Genomic DNA, 26,407 nt, shown 5'->3' with positions numbered 1-26,407 from the left:
GAGGCCCTAATGTAAAACCAGCATGCCATGGAGAAATTGAGTTGGGATGAAAAGGAAATGGAAGGAATTCTATCCTATGGCTTCCTAACCTGGTCTTGTCATTTCAAGGTCATATTAATCGGTTGGATGTAAAATACTAAGAGGGCTATTAAGTACCAATAGCGAGTGATCCGTCCCTATTTCTATTCCGGTTGTTAGTTAGGTCATTAACGATTACATCAAATCAATGTAATTTATGTCCTGAAAAATACAAAAGCTATCACTTAACATATAAACCAATATCCAGCCTGAAGTTCCAGATCAGGGAAAATAGACTTTCACCATCAATCACTGATTGTTTGAGGTAGACCGCATTATTCAATTATCCACAATTTTAGTTTCTAATGTATTAGGTTATATACAGTCAAATATCAACAGACATACCTGATTTTTTCCCTATTTTAATTAGAAATGCTTGCAGTTATTAATAAGCTAAGTTTCCATAATTTACTTGGTCATAGATTGAAATTTCTGTATATTTTGTGGCAATTTAGCGTAGTCCTCAGTAGTACTGTACCGTGTACATAGAATAAAAAATGAATTGTATCACATCTGATGGAAAAATAAGAAGGAAAATTATGGTTAGTGGTGAAATCCTAGAACAATGAAAGGCTCAAATGTAAGATTCAGATGCTTATCCATTTCAGCTGTGTCATTCTGGCTCTGTATTTTTGAGTGTTTTTCTAATATTGCTACTAAGTCCTTTATTCAGAACGTTCTTCCCGTGGTTTCAGATGGAGATGCTTGAATATAGCTCTTCTATTTGTTTTTTGAAGTAATCTCTTAATTCTGGTCTCTTAGCCTTTAACGTCGGCGTCAACAACCCGTTTTGCACCGAGAACATATCGGAGTGGATGTAAATGGCTTTGACCTGGAAGAAAAGAGGGATATATTTATGGCGAAAAAAAATTGCAGGCATCACGCTCAATAAATGGAACTTCTCAGGCGGGCCCTGCTGCGGTTACCCCTGGCTGTGCCCGGAGTCGAAGAACTGTGAGAGGGAGGGAGTTGTGCTAAGAACATCCCGACCAAACTGCCAAATTAACAGGAAGTTTTTCAGGCACGAAGGGTGTGCAGGGTGATCGTCTTTAAAGAGGAACTGTGGGTGTTTTACTAGCTGATTAAAATGATTTAAATCGTTCCGCCCAGGCAAACAGGATTGTGTGCGGCTGCCCTTGTTGGCGGCGGTGCGTCTGAGCGCGGCGGGGAGCCCAGCAGCGCAGATGGGAGCGAGCTTTTCCTCCTAGGGTGCTTATGGGAGCACTGGTGTGGGAGAAAGCAGAAAACTGCTGCGTGACTGGTCGTCGTCCGCCGATTTAAAGCAAAATTCCCCAGCCATCTGCTGCTTTCGTGATTCCCCAAGCCAGACTGCTTTGTGTTTTGTTAGGCTGGGAGTTGCAGGCCTATAAGACTGAATATTTTAATTCCCATCAGATACATGATTCATTTTTCCCTGCAACATCACAGCCTAGTTTCTTATCAGAGCTGTTGATGCTTCTCCTGCTTGCAGCACGGGCTTTTGGAGCCTGTACCCTGGAAGCTGTTGGCTGCAGGAGCCAGAGTTGTCATTTCCCAGCCAGAGGTCCAAGCTCTGTCCTCTGGCACTGAGACAGGGACGATAAGGAGCAGCTCTTCCACGTACTGGGGATCCCATCCCACAAGAACATTAGCCCTAATAGCTGGCTCAAAGTTTGGTTTTAAGACAACATATTGCAACAGAGATTGGACTGTGAAGCCCTTTAGTTTTGAAATGTGAAGCATTTAGTCTTAATTTTTAGAAAGGCGGCAAGGCTTTCCTCGCTACTTTTATCATTTATTAATTGCAAACTGCTGGTAGAATAGATTACTTGGAGTTGTTTCATACCATGAAGACTATGGCAGGAGTAAATCAGACTTATTACCACAGACAATTGTCTGCATTGGAAATGCTGCTTTATATTGAATTTCATTTGTAATTTCATTTGCATAAGTAACTGAGAACAAAAGAATAACAAATTTATGTTTAATGGTGCTTCTGCTGCACTCCAATATGGTAAATTACTCATTAGAATTACCACTCAGAAACAGTCTAAACAAAAGCAAGTAGACCCTTGCTAATTATATGTAATGACTGACGTGTTCATTATTTTAACAGAAATAAGCATTTGACATTTTAAAATGTGGATTTTCTTTTTTTTTTTTTACTGTGTTTTTAATGCTGTCTAACCCACGTTTGATTTCAGAGCTCTTATTCTGAAGCGTTTGTAGCTCTGTTGCAGAAATACTTACACAAGCACCAGAAGAGAATTAGTGCACAGGCTGAAAATGAATAAACCAGCAGCATTTCCTAGGTCAGTTATAAGAATGGTAATCAGTGGCCCAGTTTCTTAACAGTACTTTCAGCGGCAGAAGAGTCCTACTTATCTTGACCCCTGGTTGTCAGACTGGAGATTATCCATGTCCCTGGATTAGTTTTTTTTACGTCTGCATCCAAAACTTTCACTAAATTTAATTCAGATTTCAAGCACGAGTGGGAGGCAGAATCACAGCCTGTATATTTTTTCACAGGAATAAATACAATTTGCGAGCAATGAAACTCTCCTCAAAACATTGCGTGCAGCTGCTACAAGGGTGTGTAATAACACACAAAATTCTGAGAAATCCACATTCAGTGCAAATGGACAAATTGTCTGTCTGGACCACACTGATTAGTGTATTTTTGTTAATTGCTTCACCTTACCTGCTCAAAGGAATGAAGTCCACTCTCCTTACCTAACCGCACCATGTCTTCCATGATCGCCTGCTGCAGCTCCTGGGTTAAAACACAGAATTCCTCGTGAAATACCAGAGTCAACCTTATATGCAATTATGTCATCAAGAAACTTGTTCTGAGTAAGGTCGAGCGCCTTATTGATAGTTAATACATAATGAGAAAATACTCTTCTTGACGAAATGTCCAAACGTTAAAGTTAAGCGAGGTGACATTAACTTACTCCTCAGTAGGAAGAGTAAGGTCATGTTTTCAAACATACATGGCGCAGATGCTTAAACCTGCAATCCTCCCACCGTTTCCCAGGCTTGGGTGAAGAATTATTTCCCGCAGACACCAGCGGGATGATGCAGGCATCGGTGTGCGCTGATGTGACCCAACTCAATTACTCAGCACTACAGAGCGTGTGTAAATTGAGCTGGGGTCCATGTTTAAGACATTTACGCCAACACAACCCCTCCTGCAGCCGTGCTGGTGTTCTCTGCAAGACAGACCCCTGGTCCCGCCCGTGCCAGCGTCTGCAGAGGTCTCTACCATCACCGTACCCAGCTTAACCCTCCTTGATTGTCACTGAGGAAATAATTCGTGACACCAAGATCATTAACAATAGAGACCAACTCTTCACGAAGTTGTGTTACGGTGAAAAAAAATAGATAGAAAGAAAGGCAAACCAGATAGAAAGGCAAACCTTATTTTTACAGAGTTCCGCGTAGGTTCCATCAAACCCCCTTTTCTTTGCCCAGCCTGGCATAACTTCAGAATCGGGCACCACAATTCCCACCAGAAAGGCCTATGGGTGAGGGAGGAGGAGAGTTGAAGGCAAAGGCTGAACAACATTTAAGGCCCTGCACTGAAGCAAATATGGTTAAATTTGCTACATGTTTATCACTTCTTGTTTAATTATGTCGATAACTCGCTCAGATGTCATCGTGAGGTGTATTTTGGTGTCTGTGCCTTTTCCTCGGGTAAAAGGGTTCTCTATGACTGTTCCTGCATTTGCCAACAATTTCAGCACCTTTCACAGGGGCTTGTGTTCTGCATTAATTAAATTAATTTTTCTCACAGGCATAAGAAAAAAGTAAGAATTTCTGAAAACCTAGTTTTTACCTGCAGGCTGTCTCCATGGACGTAGATCTGGGCAACGGGGTCGCTGCGGATATAGATATTCTCTATCTTCTCCGGTGCAATATATTCTCCCTGAGCAAGTTTAAATATATGCTTTTTCCGATCAATAATTTTAAGAGTCCCATTCTGTCAGGAGAAAGAAATGAGAGTTCCCAGAGAAGTTATTTAACCGCAGAGTCTCAGCAAGCAGTCTGCTTTCAGCAGAGCTCTTTAAAGTGCCAGAAAATGCTTCACCGACTTATCAAGCTTATTCTGCAAAATATAAATTTAATCCTTTGTAAAGACAGATCCACTAGGAAATGGAAGTTCAGTACTTGGAAGTTTCTGTGGGATAATACAATTGAGATAAGAATTAAGCATCTGACCAGTACGCACAGGTAACCATTTCCCAATATCTCCAGTGTGAAGCCAGCCCTCCTGGTCCAGGGCTTCAGTTGTCCTCTCTTCATCTTTCAGATAACCTTTGAAAACATTTGGTCCTTTCACACATATCTGCAAAACAGCCAGAGTTTCCAATAAATCATTTTATTATTCTGCTGTAAATAATAACGAGCTAAATAGTAGTTCACTACAACTGAACTGGTTTAAAGGCTGACTGTGCTCCATGAAACTGAAGTACAGTGTGCTCTAAAGATCACCGGTGGATTCCTTTCAAACCAACGGAAATACAAAGCAGGGATTGCAAAACTGATTCGCTTGAAGTTGATTTGCATTCAGCTCGCAGTTTAAAAACAGAGTTATTTCAATAAGTTTAATTTATGCGCAATATAGAAAGAACAGCAGCGGAGGAATCACGGCAATTCAGCTCTTTGTAGCTGAACTAATTAATTCAGTTTTAGCTGTTAAAGTAATCAGGCCTGGCATTGGCTGGAAGTGCTGCCACGGCCCCTTGTTAATTAATGCTTTGCTGCTCTGTTGCTGAACTGACGATTTCCTTTCCTGGTTGTAATATGCAACATATCAGCAACCGTGCACCTTACAAAGGCAAAATGCTGCTACTGCTACATAACTATTTAAGACAGTGTTAATTAGTGAGAATTTGATATAAAAATGTGATTTGCTACCTCTCCTTCTCCTTTGGAAGCAAAATAATTCAGCTCTTCCACATCCTTCAATCTGATTAAGTTACAGGGCAAAGGGGCTCCTACATGACCTGGAAATCAAAGTTATCAAGTCACTTGTCATCTCTCCTGGTAACCAATAATTAGCATTTTATTAATAGTTGTATTATTAGGTACCCTGGATGTTCTTGCAGGAGCTGTGTCTCTGTGCAGAAGCATCTTCCTCATTTAAGGTTTTGCGCTATTCAGACTAAATACCCAAACCTCCTATCTGGCTATGTATAAACCCTTCTGATATTCATTTGAATGTGTATCATATCCATTTCAAAACATTTTTATAAATACTAATTAATTATATTAAGAAGAAACTAAGCTGCAGTATTGTATGCACTAGCTGAGTCTTGCTTAGTGCTAATTTTTGTCTGATTTTGTCAAGATTCAGAAGTTTTGAAAGCCTGAAATCCATGAAGTATTGAGTAGCAGGGGATCTGTATTCGAAGTTTGCTCACTAAGTACATGAATGTATTAATCTTTTCAGCATTTCAGTTTAACAAGCATTCTTTTAAATGCAGCTGCAGTGCTCTGGAGAGGACTCACAGCACCAGGAGCACAGAGATGAGAATATCACAAATAACAGCTCGAGGGACAATTCCAGCTCTCTCCAGGCAAACGTGCCCAACATCTAATCCCTGGGTATTTATTCTGGACTAATGATACTTTCAAGAACATTACATCCACTGAAAATTATTCACACAGCGGTGAATGTTGCGTAACACCGTGTGACGTTACGGTCCAGAATTTTCTCAAGATACGTGCGTTTCTTTGCTTTCTGGAAATGGTGGAAGAAAATCGTTACCTGATGTCCAGTCACCTGGGGTCGTAAAGGTGCATCCAGCTGTACATTCTGTTTGGCCGTAGCCTTCGTACACCTGATAAAGAAACAAGCACCTTGACAACAGCGCAGATGATTTCACTATTACAGAATAAAACTCTAGGACTGCCCTCTGTTGCCCCGCCCCGTGAGCTAATCCTGCCAGCTGTGACGCACGTTTAACACGGGGGAAATATCATTTCCACTACTGTGATTTACCGTGGCTCTGGAGAGCTGAAAATAGTGAGAAGACAAATTCAGCACTTAGCTTTTAAATTTGTTTCTCTCTAATTTTAGGCTTGTGAATGAAGGCTTTTAGTTGCCCCGGGTGTCTCAGTTGAAGAGAAATAACACACCGGACATCTGAAGATTATCTTTCTCCATTTATACATAGAATAAACTTTGTGTTGCCAAGTTCGTAGCACACATGCGCAGGTACATTTAATTGCATGTACTCAGATAAGTGCTTAGATATGGGTGAGGTAAGTCTATGTTTTGGGGTTTTTTTTGCAGCTGCAAAAACCATTCATTCCCACTCCAGCCCCAGGGCAGCAGGAGCAGAGCTCAGAGGACAGGGCACAGTCCTGCTGGATCCACCCTGTCCTAACGGCAGTTCCAGGTCCCAAACCCATCTCCTTTCTGAGCCAAGAGTAAAGGACGGGGTCCACAGAGCCGTGTGAGCCCACCTGGCACCCGAGGGCTGCGCGGAGGAAGCCCAGGACGGTCGGCGACGCCGGGGCACCGCCCGTTACGATCATGCGTACGCATCCGCCGAGGCTCGCCTGTTGGGCAGCGGGAGAGGACAAAAGAAAGTGCCGTGAGTTACTACAGGTGGCAAAACCCGCAGCGCCCTGTGAGTGTTGCTCGTGCAGAGCACGCACGGAACGCTCGCGTCAGATCCGATGCTGCCACACTGTGGGAATACGAACCGGCTCTGCAGCTTCCCTTGGGGAGAAAAAAACAGAGTAATCTGAAAAGGTAGGTATAGCGCCCAAATTAAAAGTCGTTTGACGTATACGTCTCTCGGAGGATGAGCTGCTCGGTCTCGACTCCCGCGGCTGCTGGCGCCTGGGCAGGCTGCAGAGCTGCGAGGAGGCAGCTATGGCTTGCAGGAACCACTGGCCCCATGGAACTGTTGGGTAAAACCCAGACTCCTACCCCCTCTCCAGTTTTCTCTACTTATTTCCATCTCATCACTTTTCACAAACTGGCTCCAAATGACGCCGGCCCTTTGTCAAGGCAGATGACCTTCGAATATTCCGGGAGGGTATTACATCAATTCCTGTGTTGAGTTTTACTTCTTTCTCCCTCCCCCGCCCCCTCTATTTCCTTTTTTCTTATTCAAAAAGTAAAAAGACAACCCAGCACAAGGGCAAAACAACTCCTGACTGAGCCTGCCAGTCTCGCCAGATCCTCAATCAATATGCAGCCTGGCTTGCCTCGTGTCTGCGCTCCCGGCAGCATCGTGTGAACTCTGCTACCTCTGCACACTGAGGACACTAATCCGCAGACGAAAAGTACAGTCAGTTTCTTTAGTTAAAAATAAAGTGGCTTGTCTCCAGATAAGTTATCCAATTAAAAAAAAATAAAAAATTGAAGTAATCGGAGCCTCCTGGAGTAGTACGGAGCCCCAAAAACCTGGTTTAATGCCAATTTAATCTTTATTTAATGAGGCACACAGCAGGGTATTCTGATTTCTTTCTTCACTTGTTAAACCATTACTTACAGATGCATTTTTTTCCCCTAAACCCTTATTCTTATTTTCCTAGAAAAAGAGCAGAGCTGAATATGCCCAACTGAAACCCAAGCCTAAACCCGATCATATCCATGGAGAATTCACAGAAAGCTTTGGAGCAACTTCTCAGTTACTCCTCTTTTCCTGACCCCCTTCCTGAATTTCATCAAGGAGGAGCTTTGATGCAATCCTCTCCCCATCTCTGCATGTGCGTGGGGAGGGTCCATTTGCCCATGGGACAGAGCACCCAAATAACGAAGAAGGTGACAGCAGCCCCCATATCGGAGGCTGTGATGCTGCTTCTGGGCAACTTCAGCTGATGAAGCGCCTCCCCACTGCATCACATCCCTCCTCAGTGCCTGTGCAGGGGCAGAGTTTCTATCCAGAAGCTGCAAAAAATAGGCATTATTCTGCAAATAGGTGATTTGTCAGTGCTGCTGAAGAAGGGAAGTGGCAAAAACTGTCTTAGTCTGCCTTGTGTTTCTCCCTTCCCCTCTGGAATTAAAATTTTGGCGTCTTGCGCGTGGCATTTAAAAATAAAGATGTTAATAAAAATGAACGTGGCAAAACTTAATGGGAAAGTCAGTGGAACAACAAAGTGAGCTCCGTTTCCTATTTCTATTCAACTCCTCAGTCTGCTGTTCGCGAGGGAGTCGCAGCTGCCCACAGTTCATCACCAGCCAAGCAGACCACACCAACTTTAAGGAAAACCAGCCATTGCTTTGCCTTCTTAACTCGCTTACCTGTATTTTGTTAAAGAAAAGCTTATCCCACAAGCTGTCGTTCCTGATGATCCCGTTGCGAACTTCAGCCTTCTTCCGTTTGGCGGCGAATTCCAGGATCCAGCGCTTGAGGGACGTGTCCGCCTGGCTGAAGATCTGCGGGGCGGCAGGCGGCACGGCACCCGGGAGAGAGAAAACATCAACAGCTGCTCTTACAATTACAGCCACGCCACTCCCCTGGTGCCAGGTAGGGTGTAGTTACATTGGGGTACAGTTAAACAAGACTACACTACGGTTTTGTTGGGAGGGGGAGAAAAAATTTTAAAAAACGTTCTTTGTTTTGCTCCATCTGTTGTACATGCTGTTCCTCTGGGGGGAAAAAAGCAGTCGATGACTAGGTTTTAACTAGATTTACGTGACTACTATTTCTGCACGATTTCTATGGTAGGATTCAGTGAAATCATGCAATCTGAGCAAGGAGGAATGAGCAGCTTGAGTGCCAGAGCGAGTGTCAGCGCTGGCTGATGAGGTGATGGGGCTGCGCTCACCCAAGCCTCGTCAGACACGAGCGCGAGGAACCCCCAGTGCCCATCTCTCTGCTGAGCCACCAGAACCCCTGATCCAGCAGTCCTGACCTTGGGGAAAAATTAAATCGGTAGCTTGTGCCTAAGCTCTTCTTTAGAGGATAAGTCTTCCGAGGAATAAATATTCCCAGCTGGTCAGACAGATTTAACATGATGACCAGACACGCCCACCTTAAATACCTTTCGAGACCGTCTCTTAGTTTTAAAGGTTTCTAGATCCAAAAGCCAACTCACATTTACACTGCCTAAATCCTCACAGGCTTTTTGCAGCTCCTGATTTTCAGCAGTCGTTACCACCAGCAAGAGAGATTCGAGTTCTAAAACTGGTTGAAGGGGACAAGAAGTCCTAGTGTATCTAGGCTTGGCTGGTGTTTCTGTGATGAAAAAAATCCCTCACCTCTGGAAATGTCACAAGTAACCTCAGTGAGAACAGGGTAAGAGGCTCATACAGAGGGATTTCGTAGTAACACGCGATAGCCACATCTGCAGTCTGTGTAAACCAAAATAAGGTGGACTTAGAGACTGCAGCAGCTGTATTTGCAGAATCTGTTTGCAGTAAGGCAGGAACAGTGTCATTTGCTCAGGGAATCTCCACAACGAAGGGAATTCTTTCACTTAAGTACTAAAAGGACAAAAGCTTTATTATTTTGAGAGCAGCAAAATTAAACTCACCTTATCGTACATCCTGTTCAACAGCCGCGGCACGACAGGGAAGATGGTTGGACGCAACGCTTTCATGTCGTCGGAGAGGAGACGAATATCTCCTTGGAAGAACCCGATTCGCCCTCCGTGGCAATACACGACGGACTGGTGGGAGGAAAAAGGGACACATGGAACCTCTTCGCTTTGAATTCCCGTGGCAGAGCATCCCTCCCAAGCGCAGAAGTGCCTTTCCTGAAATTCTACGTGCGGTAAGGCCAAAAGGGGGCTTTAGAAATGTATAGGAACGCAACCGTAACTTTTTTTTGCACTGAATGGAAATGTACGGGTAGTTCTGGGCTCCTATCAGAGCTGGCAATTCAGCAGCCGCCAAATTTGCCACTGGTTCTGAAAGAACAAGGAACCAAAGCTTTTGGAAGGGATTTCTCTTCGTCCCCTGCGTATGGGGATGGAGAAGCCCGAATTACAGTCAGATTCTGCATCTGAACTTCTCTGAAGCCCAGACCTCCCCCAGCAGCTCACAGTGTGAAGACCTATTGTCAATAATCGCATGCAGATTAAGAAATATTGTAAAACCTACAGAGAGGCAGCCGATTTTTAGAGGTTAATACTTTAGTTTTGTTTAAATACAATGATATAGACTACGTTAGCAATACAGTGCCTGATCCTGTATCCCAGAAATAGAAGCCTAGTTCATAAAGCGTTTTATTTGTACAGAAACTACCGATCCAGAAGTTTTTAACTTGGAAGGAGAACAGGCCACTAGAATCGGATCAGAATGTATCTGTATCATTTTAACTCTAAGTTCCGGGAATTAATAATGTTGGCTAAAACTAGGGGAGTCGACACAGTGCTTGCTGTTGAGAACGCTTTTGAACTGAAAAAATCTTTATATTAATGAGCTTTTTTTCACAGGGAGGATAAACCTGAAAATCCTTTGGAGGCCTGCCCCTTTCAACACGGCAACAATCCTGTGCAATGAGGCTGTTTCAAATGTTTCTAAACTTTTTTTGTCCCCATCAGAGGACTGTTTAAAAATTATATCCTTGCTTGCTGGCAAAGCAGTTTGCCTGAGCAGTGGTGGCATACTGACCAACTCGCCCTACGGGTGAAGGAAGGCTGTGCTGCAATCCTCCAAATTATTCACAGACTTTCACTTCCAATTTGCAAGTTTTTGAACAGGGCAGAATATGTTATTTCTGGCAGAGACGGTACCAAGAAGTGGGAGGCTTACGTTCGGGTGCTGATCTGACTCAAAAAGTAACTTTCAGCCCGAAGCTGTCCTTCCTGAGAAAACAGAGCTGCAACCGATTCCAGATCTGATCTTTGCGGATTGGATCGGTTTTAAGTCTGCAGCTTCTCAGGGCCAGGAGAACCCACAGCACCTTCTCGTCTGATTTACCCAACACACCCACTGCAGCACAAATTATCACCTGTCTTTTCAGAAAGACACGAGAGGCCGGTTCTGCGGGCTGGCACAACTATTTGCCATCATTTCCAGGTGGTGCTGGCTTCCATTAATGCCCCGCCAGGAGGATCATGTGTGTCACGCCACCATCATACTTTTCCTGGTTTTTGGTGTCTGCAAGTTTTTTTTGCAAAGCTGGCTATTTAGGTGATAGAAGGATTTCAGCTGATGTAGAAGATGGCACGGAATTATTTTTACTCGCGTGATATTTCATCCTAGAACGCTTCGGTAAGCTGCCCCCCCAAATTGTGCAGGTGGCAGTTCCACGGGTGTAAGCTGGAGAGCTTGGGAAACTCTCCTGGAATCACTCTGGACTCACGGCCGTGTCACCGAGCCCAGAGGCTGTTATGCACGTGGCGCTTCTGGAGTACAAGCGTGTTTTTTTTTTAGTGCTACAAGATATCGCTGGTTATTTAGTATTTTATTCATTTTAAATTTTAATTTTTTTTTTTGTGGTGTGGAAAAAAGATGATTTCCACTGACACTAGGACCTTACCTGTACCATTCTCTCAAACATGTGTGCTAAAGGCAAATAGGAAATGTGAACATCCTCACAAGTAGGAGACCACTGACTCTGGAAGAAAACACAAGGAGCCCCACGAGGCCTCGTCAGTTCAGGCAAGTTTCTTACCTGTATAACTCTTTCAAACATGTGAGCCAGAGGCAGGAAGGAGATGAGCACATCGTCCTGTCTCGGAAAGATCACTTTCTGCAGGTGGAGGGCATGGGAGACAGAAAGGAAAGAAACACTGACAGGAAGACAACAAGAAAGTCATAAAACAATAAAAAGAAAAATGGCACCAGAGGAGCAAAAGGGTAAAGACTGTCGAGAGAGGAAGGGAGCAGCGTACGAAGGGAAGCGTTAAGCCACAGCGTCAATGAAGCTGGGTTAGCAGGAGGAGTAAAGAGCACGGAGATGTACACAGAGGGCAATGGAGAGGTCTCTCCGTGGCAGAAGGGATATCGGGTCCTCACAGCTCACGCTGGAAAGGGAGGCTCACCCTGACCGAGAACACCTTGTGTGTTCTCTGCTTTCTACCGCGAGGTGCTGAGGTCGCGATCTGCGTGCTCAGCTCTGGGCAGAGCTGCGGGATCCTCCTGGGAACCAGCGGGGCTCTACAGCTGCCTCACGCTTCCACATCACACAGAGCCCGACAGAGATTCGCTGTGTCAACCAGAGTCAAAGCTACAGATTTTCTTTCTTTCCCTGTGGTTAATCACTGATTTGGATCAGAATACGTTGGAAAAATCAATGATTCTTTTTTTCAGCTGCAAAAATTAATGCTTTCTGTTAGTACTTCTCGTAATTTGTAGTGATTAAAATGTGATTTTAAGGGCATTATCACTGCCTCGCAGAGAGGTGCAGTGGGGAAAAAGAAGGCTGCACAAATTATGCAAAAAATAAAAGTGACCAAAGCCTTCCGTTTGCCAAAGTTTTAATTCTGTCTTGCAGGCTGGAATAAACAAAGGCCCTGAGAGCCTTACCTGACCCGTGCCCCAAAAGAAAAGTGGCCTTTCCACCCACACTTCCAAGGGTAAGGCTTGCCATAACATCATGGATTAGAAAAACCGAAAGCACGATTACCCCATGACTTGCACCGAGGCCAGTGGTCAGTGGAAATTGGGTATAAAATCTATTAGCTCACAGTATTAGCAGTTTATACCCACTTTGCATCTCCACTGCTGGGACAGTCCATAACCTGGGGCATGCTGGTGGGTGGAGGCACAGGACTTTCTTCCTCTGGGAATATTTTTTTTGAAGTTAAATCTGGGAGAAGCAGATTTGCATCTGCCCTCCCAACTACTACCCAGGGAAGTCAAACACGATGGACCACATGGGCATTTTCAGCATCCTGTTTCGTACTATTTTGTGTACCGGTCTGAATGAAGCCATTAGGACCTGCAGGTCTATTTATACATACTCAAATTTGCCTCATTTTCTGCAAGCACAGTAACATAAAACCATTAGCATCACTAGCTACACATCTATTTTTCTTTTTACACTGCTTTATGTGCCTAGACAAATAAACGATTTGGTTTTAAATCAGACCAAAATGGTGGCATTGAATAGCATCTCACAGTTTGCGCAGTTGTCCGGTTAAACCTAAAAATGAAAATGGCTTCTTGGCATTTGAGAACAACCTTCTAAGGAAGCTCTAGGTTCGCTTCCAAAAACATTCCGTTTGTAAAAATCACCGAACTAAGCAAAACTGGCACAAGAGGATGCAAACAGCAAATGTACAGCACTTCTCAGCTCTAGGTATTTTCATTTTATTGATTTATACTACTTGCAAGCATGTTGCTCTTTGCTCGATTTCATTACCATGGTTAGGCTTTGCCCTAATCGAGCGAATCGCCCACAGGCATTTCCACTCTCGCCAACAAGACTCGGGTGACCGAAGCTATCGAATTTACAACTGCTTGCACCAGACTCAATCCGATACCTTCGAGATCAACCAAAGAGTCGACGAACACTAAATCCATTTCCCTGCGAGATGCCACGTTCCCTCAGCTGCTTCTTAATTAGCTCCCTTCCAAAATAAATAACCCTTTGAAGCCCAGACCTGTCTATGCAGGAGCTTTCACTCCTGCATCCCGCTGGCCCCGGACCTCGCGGAAGCTCCACACTGCAACGCCCGAGGGCTCGTTCCAGCGAGCTGCTCCACTGGCATTTCGTGCCACGAATTACCGGAGTCACAGCCCTGCAAGTACTCAGGACTCGTGAGCTGGGTGGGAATTCTCACATCACGTGTCCAGGCTGCTTTCTGGAAATCTCAGAAAGTTCAAGGATTAAGGTAATAAAACTTGCAGCGTTTTCAGCACCAACGATAAAACCAGCAAGTGGTGTAAGGTAACAAATTGTCCCTCCCACGTGTACATGGCTGCTTCATAGAATTGCCTGTTTGCTACAAAAAAATAGACTCTATTTGTTCGGTACAAGCTGTATAAAATCCTTAATATGGTGTGCAAAAGCAATTCTGCTTCTCATATTATTTCCAAACATAAGTTTATGTATTGCATGAAACGTGTTATACAGGTACTCGGCCATCGCTACGCTTTTTAAAAAATGCATTTAACAGAAACCGAGATATAATTTAGTATCAATAAAATTAGCCATTCTTGTAACAAACATATGTGTTCTAACATATATATATATATATACACACTTCATATGTAGAGAGCTTTCAGATAAATGAAGACATCATGTGGGCACAACAGGACACAAAGAGCACAAGTGGACCCTCTGCTCTTTTTCAAGCACCAGGTGCAATTGCATCCGGGGCTTGTTTGCTCTCCCAATTCTTTCAAAGGCGTTAATTCACTGATTTGCAGGAGCCAACATTGCTCCTCAGAAGCACTTTGTGCCCTGCAGAGCCAGTGCTGGAGAGGGGATTTAAAGCCCTCTGCTTCTGTAAGCTCAGACTTGCTCCCATTTCCGTGGATTTGGCCCTCTGAGTAAGAGAAATTTCACCTCCTTTCTGCATTTCCAGCCCATGCAAGGACGCGGCTTAACTCACACACTCGGCACACAGCAACATTTTCTAGATCAAGGTATTCACCTCCGTCACTTTCAAAAAGCCTGAAAAATCAGCAACCACGTTCCCGTGAGTCAGCATAGCACCTTTGGGGTTTCCTGAAAGGAAACAAAAAGTGATTTTAAAAGATAAGCCAGTAGGTAACTTCCAAAAGCTTAACAAAGAAAAAACAAAACAGGAAAAATATTAAGTTCAAGATTTGGATTTTTAAATTTACGTAATTTTCACAGACAACTCTGTGGAGTAACGTGCATCAAAAGCAATACTCAAAATTAAAGCAAATGACACTGTAAACGCAAATATTTCTATTGGAGACTCTGAACAACAGTTCCCATCAGAAATAGCCCAACTGCAACTTATGAGAGCGCTCGGGTGGAGCCGCCTTGGTGAGCGTGGCCATCAGAGCTGTGCCCAGCCTCTCCAGGTGGGATTTATTTCACACGGGTTTTGACAAAGCGTGACCTTCAACACCAACAAACCCCATGTAAAAGGCCGCCAAGCTCTTCCTTCGCCAGCGCACTGGATAACCTGAACAGCGCAGAAAACAGCTGAATACACAGTAATGATTAGCCTACAGGGAGCCCCGATGAGATCGCAATTAAGGGAAGTCATTAACAGTGTCAGCGGCAGAGCAGGGGTGTCCGGGAGCTGGGGGCAGGGAGCTGGCAGAGCCTCAAGGCATCGCCCCCGCGCTGGGCACGGCGCCTGCAGCTCACCCACTGCCCGCGCTGGCCACCCCGTGTTTGTTCTTCACCCTCTTTTGTGAGCCCCTTCGTGTGCCGGAACATGTTGTCTGGATTTTCTGTCTGCTCATAGCCAAAACCTGGCGTTGGCTAAAGCGCAAACAAGCGTTGAAACCTCCGAGCTCAGGGTCCCATCCCCGACCTCCTGCTGGCAGCACCAGCATGCCAGACTTTGCGTGTCCCTTCTCATCATCCTCAAAGGGTTTATTTCCAAAAAGTTGTCGTAGCTGGGCTCAAATACAGATTATAGAGCCAACCCCTCCCTCCAGCGTGCTTTTAAGCAGATTGTTTTAATTCAATCACACCATGCAGCGCAGTTCCAGATCAGAGGAGCTTTCCTGGCTGGCTTTGGCCCCGGCACAGTGGGCTCAGGGCTGCCCCCGGCAGCTCTGCAATGCTCCGACAATTAATGACGGATCTAACAGCTTTGCAAAACTCCTCGGATTAGGAAGGGGTCGATGGCGTTTTGTGAATCAGTCTCAGCACAGGAGAACGTGCGTAATCCTCTCCGTTTCGGAGCAGTTTGCTGCATCTCTGGCAGCCCTGGGGTGCAGGCACGGACCCACGTGGCTCCAGGAGCCACGGTGCCCAACCCCGTGCCCTGCCAGCTCCACTGACATGGCTTCTACCCAGCCTCTCAAATAGTTAAATAAAGGCCCAAACAAAAGTAGCAATTATTTCACGCATTTATTGCACTAAAGCAGGGCATTCTGAACACAACGCATTTTACTGAAAATCCGTATTTGGCGTTACTCCTTTGAGTAATCCAATTCCCAAATACTTGCAAGACGAACAGGGCGTACAGGGAGGCTGTTTTGGTCTCGCTTACACTCGTCCTCCTCCGAAGCTCAGAGGTGAAGCGAGGGCTGACCTACTTGCCAACCACAACTGCTCCTGCCCTAACGTGTTGTACAGACGGGCTTGTGGGCACCAGGCAGGTTTTGTTTTGAGGAGCTCCCTTTCACAACTGGGTGCACACGCGGATCCAGACCTCAAGAAAACTCCGTGAACCGACTTCAGTTGTAAATACGTGCCAACGACCCAGCAATCGCTCGTGTTCTTACGTGCTCAGCCCCTGCAGTTCTGCAAAGCAGCCGTACTCCCGCGGCATTGCACAAGCTTCAGTACCGGTTTGGAAATCCAAAACTGCGCCCTCCGGTTACGTACCAGCAGCAGATTTGGCTCCTGCACCTTAACACAGCTCTTCAGACTTGTTTTTTGGAAGGTTCCTCGGTTGCTTTGAGACCTCAGGCCCATTTATTTGCGCTACCTCTGACTTGAACGCAAATTCAGCACCTCTGTCCAAATCACCACGACGCGCCTGGAAGCGGCAGGACCATTCCGGTTCCTCCCCCCGTGCCCTGCCCGCCACAGCTGCAGAGCTTCAGCATCCCCGAAAGGCTGTGGAGCTATCGGTGCGAAACCAGAGCAGCGGCTTTAGAGCCAGGAGAAACCCAGAGCAAACCATGCTGCCGTGGGGAGCTGCAGCTTTTTGGGCTGGGAGATTCCTGTGAATTTTGACCTTCTGTAGTAGCTCTGTTTTAAGAGTTAACCCAGCAAAACAGGTGCTCCTTGCCACGAGCCCTCTCCCAGAATTACCACTTGGAGAGAAAAAGGTTGGCAGCGATATCACTTTTTAAAAAAATCGACGCTGGGTCTCGAGCACCGCTCTTGAGTTTGAATTTTCCAGTAAAGACACACCTCATGAGCATCCCATTACGGAACTGGGTGCACTGCGATCCTGGGGGTCTGTAGCCCAGGTACGGCAATTTCTCCTCTTCTCGGTGCCAGGTTGGTTTGACATTTCTCATAAGCAAAGGAACCTTCTCCACATCCCTGAACGGGTCGGTGAAGCAGCAGCTCCATCCAGCACTGACTCGGTGGTGCGATCCATCGGCGTTTTGGGGTGTAAGAGCTTTCCTCCCCACAGGAGCCTCCAGCAGTTGGGAGCTCGCACTGGCAGGTGGCGAGAAACCGCTGGGAAGCGACTGTGATCCAGTTGGTTCCTTGAGGAAATGACAGTTTGCTTCTCCGGAGTAGCCAGCGTGAGAAATTGTATCCTGATGGTTTGGGGACATCTGTGTGCCTCTGGCCCATTTCTGAGTGCGGATGATTTCTGGGTACAACAGGGAAAGCTGCTCCTGTCATCGTAGCTCAGCGACCTCAGCTGCTCCCTTCTCCCTGGGGAGGCAGTTGGATATCTGGTCCTATCAAAGAAAAGTACACTTTAAAGTCCACTTCTGCTTTTGTGGGTGTTGCTTTTTTTTATAAACAGCTATAGTCGAGTCCAATTCTACAATTTCCAGGTAACAAACTCTACAGCTCAGATTGGTTTTGCACCGTGCACAAATATTTAGAGCCCTTCAGAACTGAAAAAAAACTTTAAGAGCATATCTGCTGGAGGAAAATACTAATTCTGGTCATAAAAAATAACTTGATGCAGGGCTATACAAAAAAAGCCAAGCCTTTGATGTCAAAACACAATATGGAAAACAGACCAGAGTGTTGATACAACCCCTGGAAAAAAGAGAAAGGGATGTGAGAAGTCCATCAGCAGCAGAGGATGGGCTGGTGTTTCATATAGCAGTGCTCTAAGAGAGTTGACTTTGCAGGTGATTTGCAGAATTTGAAATTTCTGGTTTGGATGAAGAAAGCAAATGAGCTCCCTGGTTGTCCTATTTCTGTAACTTCAGGTGTGTTTCTAAGAAAAGCACAAAGTCAGAAACCAGCCCATGATTGCATGTGAACATAAAAGAAAAGTTGAAGAAATTCTTATTTAGAAATAACTACAAAAACGTGACTTGAAAAAATTATTGCCCTGCACTTTGAGATCCACACAGACAAATGGTAGACCAGCGTATCCACAGGCACAGAACCTTTGGTTTCCTACAATTCCTGTCTGTGCCCAGACACCTCACCGCGTGCACGGCTCTGGTACCCACGCCCTGCCCTGGCTTCAGTCCTGCCCGTTTGGGAATTCCCACTGCTGGGACAGGGCAGGCTCACAGGCTCCTTCCCCACAGGGCACTGCCCTGGCTACGCTGGAGCTCGCCCATCTCAAAACTAAGGTGAAAAAACCAAAGCCTTGTAATGCATTTTACTCTCTGCAACGACCCGAAAGGCAGCTGTAGTGAGACTTTTCTCCCTAGTGAATAACGATAGGACAAGAGGAAATGTGTTCAAGTTGCACCAAGGGAAGTTTAGATTGGATATTAGGAAAAACTGCTTCACCGAAAGGGTGGTGAAGCGTTGGAAAGGGTTGCTGAGGGAGGTGGTGGAGTCACCATCCCTGGATGTGTTTAAACAACGGCTGGATGTGGCACTTCAGGAGATGGTTTGGTGTTAGGGTGGTGTAGGGCTGTAGGTTGGACCTGATGATCTCAAGGCCCTTTCCAACCTTGTTGTTTCTATGATTCTATGATTTTGAGTTGTACTTGGAGTGGATAAGGCAGTTGCCTACCTGAACTGCAGCACAAGTCTTCTCCTGGAGGTGGAAGATGATGATGTCCCCTCTTGCTGAGCCCGATGTGCAGCCTTTGTGCTCTGCGGGCTGAGCAGCACCAGCACCTCCCTTCTTGGAGGGCAGCTTGGTGTCGAGCGGCATCTTCTGCTTGCTACGCTGAGTGAAGCCCAGCTCAAGGATGCTTTGGGGCAGGACCGATCCTGAGAGCACAGGTGAGCGTGCAAGAGCTGCTCCAGCAGTCCCCAGAGCGTGGCCCTTCCCTGCAGGTCAGTCTGAAAGCAGCTTCCCAAGCCCTCGTGCCCTGCACATCTGCACAGAGGTCGTTTGGGAGATGTTGTGGAGATCAGGTTCTCCAGAGCAGAAAATTCCTGCAAGCTGTACAGAAACCAGGGTCTGGAGAGAGGAGAAAGCACCGCGGCTGCTAAGAACAGATGGGGTAACGATGCTGCTCCTCTCCAAGGAAAAAGGGCCGTCGGGCGTGCGAATTCTGGCAGCACGGGTTGCCCCGGCTTGTCCCCGAGCCTGCCCCATGGCAGCGAGCTGGGGCACGCAGCAGGGGAGGGAGAGGTGCTAGGGGTGTCGGTGGGGCTGGGGACATCAATGTGCTTAAGGCTATACAGAATGCAAAGCTGTGGACCTGCACTTTTTTTTTTTTTAAGATAAAGAAAGAAATTTGCAGAAAAGAGATGCTGATCATCAAGCGCTTCACAACTACACTGCAAAATGGGAAGCAGAAATGTGGGTAGATTTCCAGACCATTGAAGATCATACTGGTGAATTGTATGCCAGGGAATTCAAATGAAAAACAATTATATCCTTATTATTAATTTGCAATCTACAGAATTGTGCATACACATGTATTCTTAAATACTAAAAATGCATACAAATGTCATTGCCATATAAAAGGCTCGCACATATTGAGGTAGTATTAATGATTAATTTGATAATCTAGTCTAACATTTTTAAATTAAAATGCCTCTTCTTTTACCTGTAGTGCCACTAGTAAAGCAGACAATCGACAGATCTTCTGGTCGAGGAGGCTAGAAATGCACAAGGAGAATAAGAAACATCAGCCAAATGCAGAGGCATCAATGGCAGACTGCTGTCATTGCATAAACTTAAGATCAAACCAATTATATTTCAATTCAGCCATAAAAAGCTTTCATTCCCCTTGGCAAATATAAAAGACCATCATAAATCTCCTTTTATCGGGTTTCTTCAGTCGATGCAGACTATTCCTCCCTTGTGTTTTGCTCCACCTGCATTAAGGGCACGCTTTAGCGTAAGAACACTTTGATGGAATATTCATCTTGCAGTTAGTGTTTTCAAAGACACCGTCTGCACCTGTAGGTGTGCAGGAAAACTTGAGATAATTTGCTGATCTCCAGATAAATTCTGGAAACGCGTGGTTGTCCACAACAGGGGACAACTTTCCGAAGCTGCCAATTGCTCCCGTTTCCAGCCGTATCTCTGCATTCTCAGTCCCGGTGCTATTTTGGGCCACGAATGAGTAAAGGAGCGGCTTGAAAAAAAAAAATCGGAGGCTGCTTCTGAAAGTTTTGCACGAGTATGAGCACCCAGTGAAAAACATCAATGCAATTTTCCAAAAAACATCCCAGAGAAATACTGCCACACTTTTGAACTGCGGAAAGCCCACTGGAAAACCAGACACATTCCCCTCCGGTGCAATTAGGGTGGCTTAACGATGGCATTTAATTACTGTCTCGTTAACGCCTTCAGCAAAGATGAAACATCTCAGATGAGTGTCCCAGGCCAATCCTGCATGTGTCATCTCGAGCGGGTGCTATCGAGAGCCCCTGGGCTCCTCCATCGCCCCCCACGTGGCGAGGGACGCAGGGCACTGTCCCCAAAGCCAGGCAGGCGTCCTTCTGCCCGGGACAAACCCTGCCCTCTCTCATCAGGGACATAACTGCAGCGGTGATCGCACGGGGCAGAGCCGCACGGCAGCACTCACCACAGGCACGTGTCGGCTCTCACGGCCGCATTCCTGAAAGAGATTGAAGTAGCAACAATTATTTCCACTTTTAATTCCTGTGGCGTAACCCACTCGCCCATAATCTGCAAAACAGAGAAAGCCTGAGCTGGAGCGGAAGAATCTGTGGCTAACGCTTAGGTCATCTTCTCTACCTAAAACTTCTTGCAGTAACAGCAATGCCATCCTTGGATTTCAAGTAGTGCCTGTGTTGGCTGAGCTGGATCCTGGCTGTTTCGTAAAAACGTAAGGCTTGCATGTGGGAGGACAGCGTCTCGAACAGCAACACCCCTTTCCAGGCTTAAAGAGGAACCGGTGCCTTATTTGAGCAGGAAGGTTTGAAATTCTGTGTTTTATCGACAAGGAGTAACACTTAAGAGGCAACTGCACTGAGCAACAACACTAACAGCCACAAGCTGCTCTTCCGTGCTCTCCAGGCACTGAACCCGACACACGGTTCACAAGTGCCGGTATTTTTACCGTCATTTTAAAGAAACTACAAAATATAGTATGGATGGAGGGAGAGCAAGCTTACCTCCACCTCCTGCATGGTCTGGATGCGAACGCCGCAGCGTCTCCCTCTCTCCGTCAGCTCCTTCCCAAACGGGTCCATCAAGATGATGGAGCTCAGACCCGGCGTTTCTCTCCTCTCCACGTGGTCGAGGAGTACTTTGGCTTTTTCAGGTTTGTCACAAATGACTGTGGAAATGTCAGCTAGAAGAAAAGCAACCAAGCAAGCTGTTTACAGTAATTTATTTTTTTTTTTTTAAATGCGAGACTGGCTGCTGGCTCATTTCTAACATTGTATTAGTTCTGACGTTCACTTCAGGCTAACATCAGAAATCTGAGAATATAACATACATTCCTCTTAGGAAATTACTGCAATTTTAGCTAACCTAAATCAATGCTAAAGCTGTGGCTGACATCTGCGATTATTCTGGGATTCAGTTCAAAATACTAAAATTGCTCCCCGTGTGGGCTGCAATATCCAGGAGGCAAAATATGAAGCGGCACAGGAGTGGGTGGCCGTGGAGTAATTCCCGCAGCCAGAGCAGCCCCGTCCAGGGCTCTGCACGACTGAGCACGTGGCGAACAGAGCAGAGACAGCCCTGACCCCGCACGGGCACACACAGCTCCCCAGAAACCCCTCTGAGGGGCTTCAACACTCAATGAGAAAATCAGCCGTCTTGGAAAGTGGAAGAAAAGGAATCACTCGGAGCACCGGAAGTGGTTTCTGAGAAGATGACACCAGTTTGGGTGTTACCTGTGTTGATGATGTACCGGATGGCTCCAGGACCCAAGGTGTCGTAGAGGGGAACCACCACCATGGAGTAGGTGTAGCAAGCCAGCTCGGAAATGATCCACTGCAGGAGGACACGGGAGCAGGGAGGTGAGAAGGGGGCCGTGGGAGCAGATTTAACACGCTTGGCAACAAGCTTCAAGTATCAGGCAAGCTCACAAGTCAGGACCGTTATTAATGCAGAATCAAGTTGAACTGAAAACCTCACCTCTGGACGGTTTTGAGCAAAGACCCCAATGAACTGCTTCGTGGAGGGCTTGCAGCCCTGCTGAAGAAGGCCAGAACCCAGAGCTTCTGCTCTTTCAGCCACCTGGAATTTAGAGAGGGGGAAAACACACACCAAAAAAAAGCATTGAAAAGAGGAATTTTTAACGTTAGCACGAGGTGACCTCTGGTTGGAGGTGCCCCAGGGCTTAGGGACGTGTCAGTGCTGCTGCTGTGAGCGGGATAACGGCACAGAGCTGGTGCCCAAAGCCAACATCCCTGTAGGACGTGCCTGACCGGAGGAACCGAGAGCCCTCGCACGGGGCATTCGCATCCTCCCACGCGTGTGTTACCCACAGGTGCCTCAACACCCCTTTTTCTGCCGGGCAGGGGGGTCATTTCCAGCTCACCTCCTTGTAGGACAGCCACTGGTAGGGCTGCTTGGGCTTCCTGAACCCCAGGCAGGGGCCGTTTTCTGGAAGACACAAGCAGAGATGACGGAGTTACGGGGGCAGTGCCGGGATGTAACGCCCTGGACAGGACCCAGGATGCTGCGAGGACGTGGCAGAGCCCTCAAAGAGTAAAATCCGTTGTGGTCAGGGTCGGTTCTCGCTCCTGGGGCAGAGCTTGCAGCAAACCCAATCAAATTAAACACGGGAGTGCAGCTCATGGGGAAGCAGCTGCTGGGATCTCCCAAACTGTCTCTTCAGTCCTCCTCCTCGAGCCGCAGAGGGGTAGTTTTGCCCTCAAACAGCCTCATCAAAAGCTATTTCTCCGAAGGCAGTGTGAGCAGTAGTGTCTGATGAGGGCTTTCATCCCAAACAGCAGCTCCCATCGCTTTCGCTGCCTTTTGATTTAAACACTTCAAAGTGAAAATTGCTATTTTTAGCTCTGGAGGAGGGCAAGACAACACGCAACCACTACGTGGCAGGAGAAATAGTTGAGAAGTTTACTCAATTTGCTAATTGTACTTAACCTGTACAACATCTGTCCCTCCATACAGCTACCAAGTTACTCATTTACCCCTGTCCGCGGGGTGGAGAACTTGCAATTCCACCAAGGCTTTTGGTGGTACCAAAAATAAGAACCTGACAATGTGTTCGACAAGGTAGGACATCGTAGGCAGCAGACATAGAAATAGTTACGACAGAGCAATGGGGAGTCACCTTGGCTTTTTGGAGCAGGGAAATGACGTCTCACGAGTGTGTCTCTTTGATGGTACCATCAATCATGGCTAAGGGTGACAGATCAATGCACCACACCCACCTTTCCTAAAAGCCTTTCCTAAGAGTCCCTCGCCCTGCCCTGTTGTGGAATAAAAAAGTAAGCTGCTGGTGAAAACACGGCGACAAGCAGAAATGAGAATCAGCGTTTCCAGCAGAGGAAGACCTCTGTTGGGTTTCACAGTTCTATGCCCGGCTCAGCCCTGTTTAATATATTCATAAATGTTCTGGAAATGAATAATGTGCTAGGAGTTCTGCTGATGTTGCAAAACTCAGGATGTTAAGCTCTCTGCTAGTGGCGACAAAAAGATCTCGTGGTACCGAGTCCCTGCGCAATAAAACTCCATGGCATTAAGGGCAAAATAACACACGCTGCAATTAATAACCCTAATTATAATCCCCGTGCTCCAAGAGCGGTGCCCACACCACCATGGCGGCGCAGCCTCAGCTCCCGCCTGCACCTCCTCCTTCCTTGGCCTCCGCTCCTTGGACCTCCCTCTCTCTGATCTCCCGCTTTCCTGGCCTCTGCCCCTCCAGCCTCCCACTCGATTTTGGCCTCCATCTCTCCTTCGCTTCATGCCGCACTCTGTTGGCTCCGCTCTTTGCGTCCTCCATTCTCCGAGAGGTCTGCTTGCCAGGGCAATCGCTTCAAACCTCCCACTCCACCCGGGGCTCTACGTGGTCTGGTTGCCCACCTCTCCCCACCTCTCCCAAGCCTCGTTGTCACCATGCTCTCACCGGAGATGCTGAATCCTCTCCTGAAGACCTCGTACATGGTCCTGGCATCGTCATAGTAGTGCGTCAGGAGCTGCGAGCTGTCCCCAATCACCGACCGGCGTGCCCCAGCCAGGCCCTGTGTGACACAATGTGACACGAAGTGACACAGCCATCGAGCCCGATCCACACAGCAGCACGCTCCCCAAACGCTGGGGAGAGCTTTGCAGCCACCGCTGTGTTCCTGCCCCAACAGCCAGAGGGACAAGAGAGGTGGGATGTTGACCCCAGTGGTGTGAAGAACCACCTGCCCAGAGCGGAGCACTTGGCTCGACCTGCTGCGACAGGAGGTGGTTGGTATCTCCCAAGGAGATTTCAGGAGGAATTATAAATCTGCAAGTAACAGAGTGGTGACACAGAAGGGGGAAAAACTGCTCAGGGCTCCCCAGGTCCCCAGGACTGGCATCACGGGCACCTTCTTGAGGACATCCCATCATCATGGCCAGGCTTCACGAACGAAGATATGGGAAGGGCTCTACCCACACTTGCTACAAGTTGACATGTAGCCCTACATGAAGCACAGACCACAGCACGTGGGTTCCACAGGGCCCTTTCAGGAATGAGCAATAGTCACCAAACCCGGACTGCCCTGTGAGCCAGAAGAAAATCTCACCAAAGTCCTAACCAGAGGGGAAAACTGTCTTAGAAAATGTAAAATCCTCCCACCCTTTTAGAAAGTCATTGGCATTAAAGACAAGAATGTTTTGGAGGCGATATCACAAAAGGCTTTAAAAACTGTCATCACACTTTCAGATATTCATTTAAGTGGAACAAAATGTCAGGAATATTTCCACTCTTTAGAATGGAGCAGCTTCACTAAACTTTAAAACCTTTTGCACGCATGAAAATTAATAACTCCTCAGCCTCTAAGCATGGATTCATGTCTAATTTTTCTCTTATTATGGGGCTGGTCAGCCTGGAGAAGAGAAGGTGCCGGGCAGACCTTATTGCAGCCTTTCAACACTTAGAGGGGGCCTGTAAGAAAGATGGGGACAATCTTTTTAGCAGGATCTGTTGCCATAGGACAAAGAGTGGTGGTTTTAAACTAAAAGAGGGGAGGTTTAGAGCAGATATACGAAAGGTGGCTTTTACAGTGGAGGTGGTGACCAGAGAGGTGGTGGAAGCCCCATGCCTGGAGGCATTCAAGGTCAGGTTGGATGGGGCTCTGAGCAACCTGATCGCCTTACAGATGTCCCTTCTCACTGCAGGGGGTTGGACTAGATGACCTTTAAAGATCCCTTCCAACCCAAAACACATTATGATTATCACAAAGTTTGCAGCAGCAGACTCAGTAATGGGCACACAAGAAGCACCAACTGAATTGATCTCATCAGCTGTTGCCTTTCAGCAGTTTCTGCCCTGCAATGGCAGCTCCTGTAATTTCTGGTTATAGGTGGCCAATCAAAGCTAAGACCAAAACGTTGCCAAAAATCTAAGAGAATAAATTAACGGGCTGCATTCTACTTTTCCAGTTTTACAGAAAAAGGTGACTGAAGGAACCAAGCGACCCATGCCTTCAGGGATGAGGTTGCCCTCAGCACAAACAGAAACCCCTCATGGCATCCCCAGCAGGGATTTCCAGGTGAAACCCAGCCCCTCCCATCGGGGTGCCCCGTCCTCACCTCGACTTCCTCCGACTGCATCCGCAGGTCACAGGGTGGCTTCACGGCCCGGGGCCGGCTGGCAAACCAGTAGGCAACGACGGCCGCGAAGGCACCGATGCCCACCAGCGCCGTGGCCGGCAGGTTGCGGAAAAACTGGCTGAGGGCATCGAAGGCCCCAGCCCCCGCAGGATCTCCTGAGCCTGCATCTTCTCCGCGAGCGAAACGGCAAACTCTGCAAGAGGCAGAAGGATGAGGTCAGGTCACGGACAACGCGGGTCCCGAACGTGCTTTTCCTCATCAGCCATCACAAACAGGCTGCTCTACCAAACCGCGGGGCTGCCCGCCACCAGCAGCCTTAACTGGAGGAGAACAGCATCTACGGAAGAGACAGGATAAAGGAGGAAGCATCTCCAGAAGGATGAGCAGGAGCAGACAGCTCACTCCTAAACGACAGCTGAGTACAAACGTACGTTGGGTGACGCTGCTGCAATTCTCTGTAGCTGTGGTGAGCCCTGGGATCCAGCTCTGGCTGCACCCTCAGGCTGCAGGAGCT

At 47.0% G+C, this 26,407-nt stretch overlaps 1 protein-coding gene across 1 annotated transcript; it reads right to left on the bottom strand.

Annotated features, from left to right (window-relative positions):
• Positions 1 to 769: 769 nt before the first annotated feature.
• Positions 770 to 26,080, bottom strand: ACSL6 (acyl-CoA synthetase long-chain family member 6). The gene is given in 21 exon segments (XM_009878634.1): positions 770 to 910; positions 2,759 to 2,830; positions 3,477 to 3,578; positions 3,896 to 4,039; positions 4,289 to 4,405; positions 4,978 to 5,066; positions 5,831 to 5,903; positions 6,532 to 6,627; positions 8,324 to 8,458; positions 9,559 to 9,693; positions 11,646 to 11,723; positions 14,575 to 14,648; positions 19,745 to 19,796; positions 20,732 to 20,764; positions 21,285 to 21,463; positions 22,014 to 22,113; positions 22,258 to 22,359; positions 22,664 to 22,728; positions 24,215 to 24,329; positions 25,873 to 26,030; positions 26,033 to 26,080. Coding segments are annotated over 21 exon segments (2,088 nt in total). The 5' UTR covers positions 26,061 to 26,080.
• Positions 26,081 to 26,407: the final 327 nt, after the last annotated feature.

This window comes from Apaloderma vittatum, unplaced genomic scaffold, assembly GCF_000703405.1.
Source record: "Apaloderma vittatum isolate BGI_N311 unplaced genomic scaffold, ASM70340v1 scaffold26671, whole genome shotgun sequence".
In the NCBI taxonomy this organism is placed as follows: Eukaryota; Metazoa; Chordata; class Aves; order Trogoniformes; family Trogonidae; genus Apaloderma; species Apaloderma vittatum.
The sequence above is the reverse complement of the archived record's forward strand: the minus strand, read 5'-3'. Positions and strand labels throughout refer to the sequence as shown.